Below are 11257 nucleotides of genomic sequence, written 5' to 3'. Positions count from 1 at the left end.
GCAGAGTCTGTGGACTAAAGTCTGTGTTGTAGCCAATTTTCACGTGTGTGCGGGTTGTTGGACGGTGGAAAGGGAAGCCACACAGTTTTGCAACCGTGTGTGTGTGTGTGTGTGTGCAAGAGAGTAAAAATGTGTTTTATCAAATCACTGCAAGTTTTGTTAAGTTAAGGAGCATGGGCGAGCTAAACTTTGATGTCATTCATTCATTCAGAAATGACACGGGAAATGGCACGAGAAAAGATCTCGTAATCACGGTGATAAGGTGTCTAAATTTTTTTTTTATCCAGTGAATGCAATGCGCTTCCGTATCATGGAGACACTCATGTTATTGTCACATTTTCTTGTGTTTACATATTGTCAGGACTGGGAACGACTGTGAAAATGCTCTGACCTTCTAGTATAGAGTTCCTGTATACATATTTCATTAGAAGCTATATGACTGGTGCCTTCCTGACCCTGGTCCTACCAAAGCACACACACACAAACAAACACACAGACATGGAAATGCACACACACTTCAGCTTAGTCTGCCAGTGACTGTGAAAGGGTTGGAGTCTGAGTGATTGTCTGGTGCCAATAAAAAAGAGTAGTTGAGGACATGCAGTCTGCAGCTGATACAGCTGGTCATAGCATGTTAAATGTGAAACTGTCTGTCAACCACATCTATTGATGTAATGAAACACCTTGCAGTGATGCAAACATTCACAAGAAACAAGAAGTGCAAAATGTAGTTCTGCATTACTACGAAGAATCTGTTACCGCACACAGAGAAAGGGAGTTTTCAAGAAAGGTGTGCATTTGCATCCCTACTCACACTCACTCATCTGTCTTTCCTCAGTCATATGAAAAGCTGCATGGACTTTTAATGCTGATATAACTTCATACAATCCAACTATGACAAAATGATGATAAAAGATAATAAAAGAAGATTTAAATGACTCCAGGCCCCCGCAGTCCCACTGATGCTTTTCACGCATTGTACAAATAAATTTTTCATGTATACAGATACTTTCTAAATAGATGATATATTCAGTGTTCTTTCCACCTCTGTTTTCTGCTGCCTTCAAGTGGCCAAACACATTTGTTATTGTAGGGTTAAGAAATTGGGTCAACAATGTAAAAACTTGGATTTCTGTCAAATAGACGCTTCTTGGGGTGATTATTTTTTAAATTGCAAAATTAGGTGAACTAATTTAAAAGGCAAGTGCCTTTGTGGCTTATTTGCATATAACCACTAGACATCATTATAATAGAAAATCTTTAACAGGAAATAATCTTGTGCTGAAGTCTTCCATCAGCACTGAAAATAACTGGGGCATCGGTAAATTTGGAGCTGCTGATGTGTATGTCAGTAAGTTGTCTCTGGTGATGTAACGCATATTGTTCTTCGTATTTGAGATCTTGACACAGAAGAACTGTGGCTTTCTCAAGGCCCTATGTTTGGAAGGTGTTTCCTCATTGGCCCCTCAGAAACCCCACAGAGAACATCAGACCGTGTTACCTTCCTCAGTCCCTGTGGTCTAACTTGTATTTGTATTGTGTAGCTGCATTGTCACAGCTTCCTCAAAGGATGTCCCATTAGAAACGCTTTGTGTGTGCAAACATAATACACATGCATCCCCCCTCTACACACACAAACACACACACACACACACATTCCTGTACAGTACTTCTATTTTACTCTATTTTTGTGAGGACATTTATTTACATCATGCATTCCCTAAGCCCTTACCTTAACCTTAACCATCACAACTGAATGCTTAACCCTGACCCTCTGTTGGGAAAATATTGTATAACCCTCAATATACAGAATTCATGTACAACACACACACGCACACACAAATTCATCGGGGTGGTGTTAAGGTCCTAACGGCTAGAAGAACCCAGAGAAGACTGGAGGTTAATGGGCCAGGAAGTAACACCTCGGGAGGGGGCTGCGGTTCAGGAAGACGTGTACACAGAGAGACACACTTGGTCGTGCAAGTGTAAATTTTCCAGTGCTAAACGTCTGTAGCCTTCTTCACACACACTCCAAGTATGTGTGTGGTCCAGGAACAATAGTCTAGCACTAAATCACCTTCAGATTAGACAAATTACATCACGGCAAATTATGTTTCCCCACTAGTTAACTAAACATGTTTCTGTCAAACAAAGTGTGACACAGCATGTGTGTGGCGGAGGTGAATTATATATTAGAAACACCCGTGTTTTTCTGACCATATAAGTCACAATGTCAGCTTTAGAAGAGACTTTTTGTTTCTATCTATCCTCAGAGGTGTAGTCTCAAAATTCAGATACATTGGTCTCTGTAATCTTGTATTTAATCTGGTGGCTTGATAAGAAAAAGCCAAAGACAAGTTTAGAGCTGCTAAAAGCTTCTGTGGAGGTTAACTGTCTTATTTTGATTAAGATGGTCTCCCAGCAATATGCACTGCATATTCACATATTGACAAGACACTGATGATACAGTTTAACAGCTGACAAAAAGAAAAGTCAGTGAAAGAAGAACAGACACTTAAAATAGAGTCAAGTTTAAATGAGAGGACACTGACTGAATGAATTCAAACTGCACAAAGGTCCTTCTCACTGAATCAGAACAAAATCCATCCCCTTTAAAATACTACAAGCAAACACCTAAAAGTGTCTGACTGGCCACATCACAGCTATCCACGGTTTAGCACAACCATTTATCACATCAATGAACCCTGTGCAAATATGTGTATAATCAGGAAGCAGCTGCTGCTGTCTCTGCCCTGGGATGCGGTTTGTATACCATAAAAAGCCCCAACCACAGCTACTTCATCAGTTTTATCAACTTCTTTTTTATTATCCTAACAAGACTTTTAAGACAAAAACACTCCCACTGCAAAAGGTTGTTTCTGTGACTCCTGAATAGTTGTTAATGACATGACAAGTTATTTCTACGTTCATTGACTTTCAGGTCTGAAATCATTTATCTTATTATTATTATGTACTGTTAGAGGTCAAACTTGAATCTTTAGCGCCCTCCAGAGGGATGAAGATGCAGGAGAGACAGACTGAGATGGCTTTCTTATACTGTAGCTGTTAGACGCTGTTCCCCCTGAATAAAGTTTAAAATGAAAATCAAACGGATCTACCAAGAACATGTAGGCTAAACCCCATGTAGGCTATAGTCAAGTGTATAGGGTTGAGTATACCCCTGAGTTCAGTAGGCCTATGACGGGAAAAGCACATCAAAGTCAGGCTGCCTGCAGACATACACTATATTACCAAAAGTATTCGCTCACCTGCCTTTACTCATTCTATGAACTGAAGTGCCATCCCATTCCTAACTCATAGAATTCAATATGATGTCGGTCCACCTTTTGCAGCTATTACAGCTTCAACTCTTCTGGGAAGACTGTCCACAAGGTTGAGGAGAGTGTTTATAGGAATTTTTGACCATTCTTCCAAAAGCGCATTGGTGAGGTCACACACTGATGTTGGTCGAGAAGGCCTGGCTCTCAGTCTCCGCTCTAATTCATCCCAAAGGTGTTCTATCGGGTTCAGGTCAGGACTCTGTGCAGGCCAGTCAAGTTCATCCACACCAGACTCTGTCATCCACGTCTTTATGGACCTTGCTTTGTGCACTGGTGCACAGTCATGTTGGAAGAGGAAGGGGCCCGCTCCAAACTGTTCCCACAAGGTTGGGAGCATGGAATTGTCCAAAATGTTTTGGTATCCTGAAGCATTCAAAGTTCCTTTCACTGGAACTAAGGGGCCAAGCCCAGCTCCTGAAAAACAACCCCATACCATAATTCCTCCTCCACCAAATTTCACAGTCGGCCAAGTGATTAGGACACCTGATTCTGATCATTTGAATGGGTGAGCGAATACTTTTGGTAATATAGTGTATATCTGCCAACAGGCATGTGCAGAGGGGGGAGCGGTGGGTGCTGGAGCACCTGCCCCTTTGCTCCTTGATGCTCAAAGTGCCCCTTTGTCGCTGCTTTTTTTTTCTTCGCGTGTGTGCGTGTGAAGGCCTGCCAATGGCCCTTAAAGAATAATATTAAACAAATAATAATAATAGTTTAGATTAATTTAAATTACCTGACTACCCTTGGTCACATGATCCACCTAGATATGCCCCTGCCCCTGCGAGAGACAGACTTGGCCGAAAACCCAGACACACTGTAACACAAGAATCAGTAGCATTTTCGTTAGTAGGTTTTGCAGTGGTATTCGTGCACATTATTGGGAGTATGGTAAAATGACCTGATGAAGTAAACATCCTGTGTGTGTGTGTGTGTGTGTGTGTGTGTGTGTGTGTGTGTGTGTGTGTGTGTGTGTGTGTTAAGTTAAAACCGCCCGCCAGCCAACCATACAGTGGGCTGCTCGAGGGGAGAAAGTATGTCAGGCTTCTTATTTCTGTTTCTATATGTTTCTTAGGTCTACTAGGTCTACATCCAACTGTAATTTTTTCACCCTATCAATAATAGGCTACATGAAAAAAAAAACAGTAAACTTATCTACAGGAAGTTCATTTCAAGCAAAGAATATGCTGTGGTCTAGTGAAGGCCACAGCAAGAAATACAAGATACCTTCAAACCACAAAACCAATTTGATAGACGGCTGGCATCCAGCTGACAGGACAGGTGCAATGCCACCACCCAGCTCCTCTGTTGTCGCTGGCCAATCAGCGACGAAGGCGGTCTACCGGGTTGCTCATGTCTCATGCCAACTTCCACTGACTGCGGAACGGCTGCAGATCCGCTCCGGTACGGCGGCGGAGGCGATACGTGCTAATTATAATCACCGTGTGAACGTCCACCGGCTGCGTCGTGAGTCCGGAACGGCACCGGCATCCGGCAGCCGCGGCTTGGTACCTGAAAGTTGCTAAAAGAGGGTTCGTTTCTGCATGTTTCCGAATTGCCAGAACAAAATGACCAGCTGAAGTTCAGCTTTGGCTTCCTCACCGCAACCTCCGGCTAGTTGCGCTAACAATGGACCAATGCAGAAGTGGAATCATATCAGAATGAGCCGGGCAGCGGTCGGAGATGATACCATCCAGGTCAGAGGTCAGTATAGGTCAACCTACCCGGATGTTGATAACAGCTAATCCCGGGAATAACACTAGCGTATCATAACAAAATATTATTGGTGAAATGAACGAGTTTCGCGGCAGATACTGTGTTATTTAGAGGCTGCATTCCGCTGCCCGATAGGCTATAGCGGCTCTCGGCTGGATCTGATTTCGTCGGAAGCACTCCTAATGACACCAAAGTTATCTGGGTGAGTACTGTAGGCTTACCTTTTTTATGCTAGATATAAGGTCCAGGTGGTAGTTTAAAAAAAAAAAGAAAATTCCCCGGCCCTTATTCAGCTGTGACAATCCACAACCTTCAGCTGCCTGAGATTAGAGGAATTTTAAAAGTTCAGAAATGCCTCATCTTTTCTTGTAAGTGTTTGTTTTTTAAAAAAAAATAATTTAAGACAAACTTAGCTTAGATAATTAGTAGCTAGGCCTATTAGGCTAAGATGTAGCCTACAACACTATCCTGAGGCATTTTCATTAGCAGTGTCTCCTTTTCCTTTTTAAATGCTATGGAAGTAACAGGCCTGAAATTATTTTTATCATGACATTCCTTAGGACCATTTAAAATGAAACGTGGACATGTTATTCCATGACATTGCTGTTTTTCACATGCCGTTGTTTGAGTAAAATTGAGCTATAATCCAATTAGCATTTCCTACAGGGCGTTAACTTGTATTTATAAATTGTGCATTTCTTTTTCAGCTGCCCTGTAGTGAACAATATTTGGATGCAGTACGCACCTTGTACCGCTAGAGGGCGCTCATTCAAAACATGTTTACAGTTCATTCAGCCATACAGTAGCATCAGCTGTAGGATTTACATACAGTGATAATGAGAACTAAATAAATACAAAATATAATATAAAATACATTTTATAAAACAAGTTTAACAGGAAGATACTTAATTTTCCAGAATTCTCTAAGGGTTTGTTAAAAACCAGATGAGGGTAAGCTGGTCTAGGGTTATTAGGCCCCATTTCCCTCATGTGAACTAATATGTAACTAATATTACCTTCTATCAGAGCATCTTACAACAATGAATCTTGAGTGACAGGAAGATGTCCTGTAAACATCATGGATATTTTAATATGTGAGTAAAAAAACAGAGCCAGATGCAGTGCCTCCTATTTTCCACTAGAGGTCAGGGCAAAGAAACAGATGAGCAGTATCCAGGCCTGCATGAGGCACAGCCATTGACACATGAAAAGGCTTTTGTGAGAAAATTAGTTTAGTGTTGAAACTAAATTCTGATCATGTCATTCATTTCACTTTTCGTGGTAATTATGCATTTGGGAGAAAACCAAATGGTCAATATGATCAAACTGCATGAGCCTCAGTGGCGTGCTAATGGTATTGTTAAATCATGCATTGATCCAGTAATCCATCTCTTTAAACCACATTACTTCCCAAGGTTAATTAAAATATTATTTCTCTGCTGTGCTGGTTTTGTGAAGGGAAAAATTACTTATTATGTTCTCCAAATAGTCTAAGCTCTTAATTGTTTCAGTACCAGTGTATTGGTTCTGTACATTTTGCACATTTTGCATGACCCAGCCATCATAACTTCTTGTCCATCTAAACAATTTACCTGCACTAGTTGTCTGTTGATAATGACCAATATGTATTTCATACGTAATATGCAATTATTAGTTAATGGTTTGAGAGGCTATTACTTAGTATTAGAAAAATGCAAATTAAATTGCATTAAAACTGACGTTTCATGAATTCATTTCATTTTTATTAGGGGGGGGGCAAACTAAAAAGTGTATTTACTTGAAGAATATTTTATTATCGATAACTAGTAGTAGTATAATTATTCATGGCCTAGTCATAACCATGTCTACATCATACCTAATCCTAACGTTGAAACACATTCTTCACCTTATAGTGAGGTCCAACGAAAATGTTCCGAAATTGTCATCACAATTAAGTTTGAATATCAAGTTGATCCTCACAGAGATGTAAGAAGACACAGACTGTGGTAGTTTTATGGTGAAAATACTCCTGGACAAGAGCAAAGTTCAACATTTAGTGTCTTTATAAAACAGATTTGCAAAATATAGCCAAGGCTCATTCATTTAAATACGCATAAATAGCAAGAAAATACTTTCCCATTTCAATTCAAATATTTTTTGAACTTTATACACAAATCAGAAATGAACATTATATGAAAAACGGGCCTCGAACCCTCTTGATTTGTTGCAGCAGAAAAAAACACAAGCGTACTGTATAGCTAAAGCGGCAGTTTGATTAGTCAGAAATATACATCCTCTGAAGACACATATTCATAAACATTAAAACAAAGTCTTTCAAGTCTGAAATAACAAAGTACACATCTTTGGATGGATGCCTCAAAGTCTTTTAAGAACAATATATATATATGTATATATATATTTGTACATCATCAGCAATACAACCATAATTAACACCACCATGGCCAAAAGTTTGTGTCTATGTACAATAGTGCAGACGAGGAGCTTAAATCAGAACAAGGCAGTGGAAGGAAAATAACACGTTACCAAATATCTTGATTTCTTAGACTTCAAGTGGGTTTCCTTTTGTTTTGAAATATGACTAAAAAAACTGTTGGAATCAAATGTACTTGCAGGACATGTGCCAGACTACACATTGCTGTAATCAAATTACTTTTAATGCTTTCTTAACAACGCAACATCCCTTTCTCACAATTATTAGACACGACTATCTAAAATAAGTCACTGAATTGTGTGGACAAAGGCGTTTTGATTAGATTATATGTCTATTCCATGTCCCTACTTCATTATTAGAGGGAAATGGTACAGTTATGATATTTTTCTACAACATATGTTGGAATGACTTTGCATATAAAATGTTTTGTATGAAATTTGTCACTGCCAATTGAAATTACAATATGTCAGGTTCTGAATGTAGCATGACATATGAAAAACTATCAACATAAAACCCAAATCTTCTCTGGTGTCAGAGGACATTATAGAATGATGGTGGGTTTTTAATTCATTGCCTCGTTTTACATTGTGAGATCAATAATGCAAATAAGACATATAACAGTATTCTGATTTTCCTCATTAGCAGTGTCAAACTTTTTGCTCTTTTTAAATGCTATGAAAGTATTTGTAAACATTCACAGGGCTGAAACAATTATTTAACATGACATCTGTGAAATAAATTTAATTTTAAAACATTTTAAAAGAAAAAGAAAAATTCAAAAAAGTCTGTAACTACAGCCACATCAACAGGCTTCAAAAGGTCGACTGATCTCACTCTTTTCACTTTTTTTTTTTTTTATAAAGGTGCTTTAGCTTCCAGGAGCAGAACAGACACAGAGATTAAAGAGATTTTCTTTCTTGTCTTTTGTCTTCCTTTTACAGCCCAGAGTTCATTTGGCCGGCTCAGAGATGGGTGGAGCGCGCTCCAGTCTCATGGTCCAGGGGTCAGAGGTCGCAGCATAAAATGGAGCCCGGGTAAGCACTTCTTCTCCAGCCAGAGCAAAGGCAAACACTCCTCTCTGCCTCCCTTCTCCTGCCTTCTCCTCCTCTGTGCGTTGCTTCCCCTCTGCTCGTCGCTCCTCCCTGCTCTCCCTTCCCGCACCATCCACGCTCTTAAATCCCAGCCCTCTGTTGCCGAGGCCGAGCATCTGCCCGAGTCCGTGATTCTTGACTCCCTGGTACGCGGGGCTTAACCCGTTCTCCTCGAACCTGTTGGGGGCGGCGGTGGGTGGGCAGAGGAAGTTGCTGGTGGGCGCGGACCGCCACGCGGCTGGCTTCCGTCCTCGTCGGGGGCGTGAGATTCGGCAGCTCTGCCTCTTGATGTGTCGGTGTAGGTGGTCAGATCGTGTGAAACTTTTGTAGCAGTGCTCGCACTGGTACGGACGCACGCCCGTGTGGATTCGCAGGTGGTTCTTCAGGTCGTAGTTGTGGACAAACTTGGAGTTGCAGTGGAGGCAGATGTAGGGGCGCTCCCCCGTGTGCTTCCTCATGTGGATCTTGAGTTTGTCTTGTCTGAAAATAGATCAAAGCCACAGGTTTTCATACAGCATCTCATAGGTTTACACACAGATTACAACATTGCATGTATTTGCCCTTTTAGATCCTGCCTTATATGAGTGACTGAGTTGAAATGCCAGTGTTTAGAGACAAAGGTATGACGTATAGCTTCTTCACTGACAAATTCAGCTCCAAAATACAGGTGGAAAATATGCTGAAGAAAAAGGATGTAGGTGAGTGAGATATCACTAATGCAAAGAAACCAGTGGAGGGGGCTTTCCACTTTCAGCTCTTTGATATTCAGATGAGGTGAAAACAGATTAACCTCAGCCAAAGAACATGGGGTACTTTTCCGTTAACTGTGCTGTTTTACATAACCTTTGTCGTCAAAACACGCTCTAGCCACAAAGCCCTTGTAGTCAAGAACTGATGGTGTGATTAGAGGTGCAGCTTCACGTTACCTGGTGAATCGTACTTCGCAGATAGTGCACATGTATGGTTTCTCCCCCGTGTGCGTCCTCATGTGGCGAGGCAGTTTCCCAGCTCCTTGGATGACCTTGTTGCAGATAGGACACTGCTGCGACGCTTTGGGCTTCATCTTCCTCTCCTCCTCCAGCTGCCAAGGAGGGAACAGCGCCCCCAGGTGAGAGGCAGAGCTCAGGAAGCTCAGGTACGACCGGAAGTCGGCCTCATCCTTGATCTGACCCAGAGCGTGACCCTCCGACGGCACCGACCCAGTGTTCATGGCGCTGCCCAGACCTGAGCTGACAAACTCTTTCAGGAAGTCACCGTGGAGCAGACTGGGTGGGACTTCCTCTTTCATCTCCTCCTTTATAATCTCTCTTTTCACAGCCAGGTCGAGGGGCCTGGAGGCCTCCAGAGGGGCAGAGGTGGAGAAGGCGTGGGGAAGCCTGGTCTGCAGTGAGGCTCCCGCATGGGGGTGCTGATGGTGGCCCGGGTCCAGGAGCTGCTGGGTGAAGGCCGGGAACTCGGCAGCCCACATGGACGGGTAGAAACCTGGGAGGAGAGGAGAGAAGTTGGCCCTCCTGTCCAGGGTCGACATACGGGGATACAGCCCTTCCTGGAGGAGAGACTCAATTGAGAAATCCTTCAGAGCTCGACTCTCCAGGCTCTCCTGCAACACGAAGACGACATTATGAGCTTTTCGAACTAAGGAACCAATCATGCAAAGTCTTGTTTTGCCTTGAAAATACAAAATAATTTCCAAAACTCACCTGTTTCCCCCTCATGTTGTCTGGAGACTGGGACTGGGACGACTCTCTGCGCAGGTCAAACTGCTGGTGGTAGGTGGAGGTGCTGGGAGGCGGCAGATCCTCCGTCCCCGGCGGCGTCCGCTCCCCCCTGCTCTCCGAGGACTGCAGCGACCTCTCGCTGACGTCGTCCTCCTCTTCCTCCTGCTCCTCCTTCCTCGACCCGGAGTCCTCCTCTTCGTCCTCCTCCTCCTCTTCCTCCTCCTCATCTTCCTCCACGTCCTCCTCCTCCTCCTCCTCCTCTTCTCCCTCCTCCGCTCGCCTCCCCCCGCCCCCTCCGTCTCCGCCCCCGCTGTCCATGATCTCCAGGCAAACGTTGATGATGCAGGGAATCTCCAGCATCTGCGCCGCGTTCAGGATCTCTTTCACATTCGACGCCGTCACCGTCAGGGTGGAGGTGTAGGCGAACTCCAGGATGGCCGTGAGCGACTCCGGAGCCACAAAGTCAATTTCGTACACGGCCGCAGCGGGATGGTGATCTCTGGCGTCGCCGGTGGCCACCGTGAACAGCTTCTTGAAGTACTGGCTGCAGGCGGCCAGAACGGAGCGGTGGGTGCGGTACTCCTGGTCGCGGACGATGAGGATGACATCGCAGAGCAGCCCGTCACGACGCTGCTCGTTGAGGCTGCAGAGGACATCGCTGCTGTGATTCGGGAAGGGGATCCCAATCAGGTCCTCCTCTCTGTGATGGACCATTCTCCTCTTCTCTGTCTCTGGCCGTTATCTAGATAGGAGGCAGTAACAATAAACTGTTCAGTGACACTTGAAACACACTTGGAAGGTTAAAGGTTAAAAAAAAAAAAAAAAATCCACAATTCTCTCTCTAAAAACCCATTAATTTTTAATCATTTTATTTGCACTTTATAATGCTACCTATTTTCATGGAAAAAACATACTTGGCTCTATGATTCAAAGAGATAATTCGTCATTTATAAATGCACAAGGTTG

The 11257-nt window shown here is 43.1% G+C and overlaps 1 protein-coding gene across 1 annotated transcript; it reads right to left on the bottom strand.

Moving 5' to 3' along the window:
* Positions 1–7074: 7074 nt before the first annotated feature.
* On the bottom strand, positions 7075–11032 carry zbtb7c (zinc finger and BTB domain containing 7C). Its single transcript, XM_085793252.1, has 3 exons — positions 10274–11032; positions 9500–10173; positions 7075–9053 (listed from the first exon to the last, which is right to left on the bottom strand). Exons 1-3 carry the CDS (start codon positions 11003–11005, stop codon positions 8432–8434), a joined length of 2028 nt encoding a protein of 675 aa, XP_085649378.1. The 5' UTR covers positions 11006–11032; the 3' UTR covers positions 7075–8431.
* Between the last annotated feature and the right edge of the window lie 225 nt (positions 11033–11257).

This window comes from Trachurus japonicus, chromosome 12 (assembly GCF_045865225.1).
Source record: "Trachurus japonicus isolate A0001 chromosome 12, Traja_1.0".
NCBI classification, from domain to species: domain Eukaryota; kingdom Metazoa; phylum Chordata; class Actinopteri; order Carangiformes; family Carangidae; genus Trachurus; species Trachurus japonicus.
The sequence above is the reverse complement of the archived record's forward strand: the minus strand, read 5'-3'. Positions and strand labels throughout refer to the sequence as shown.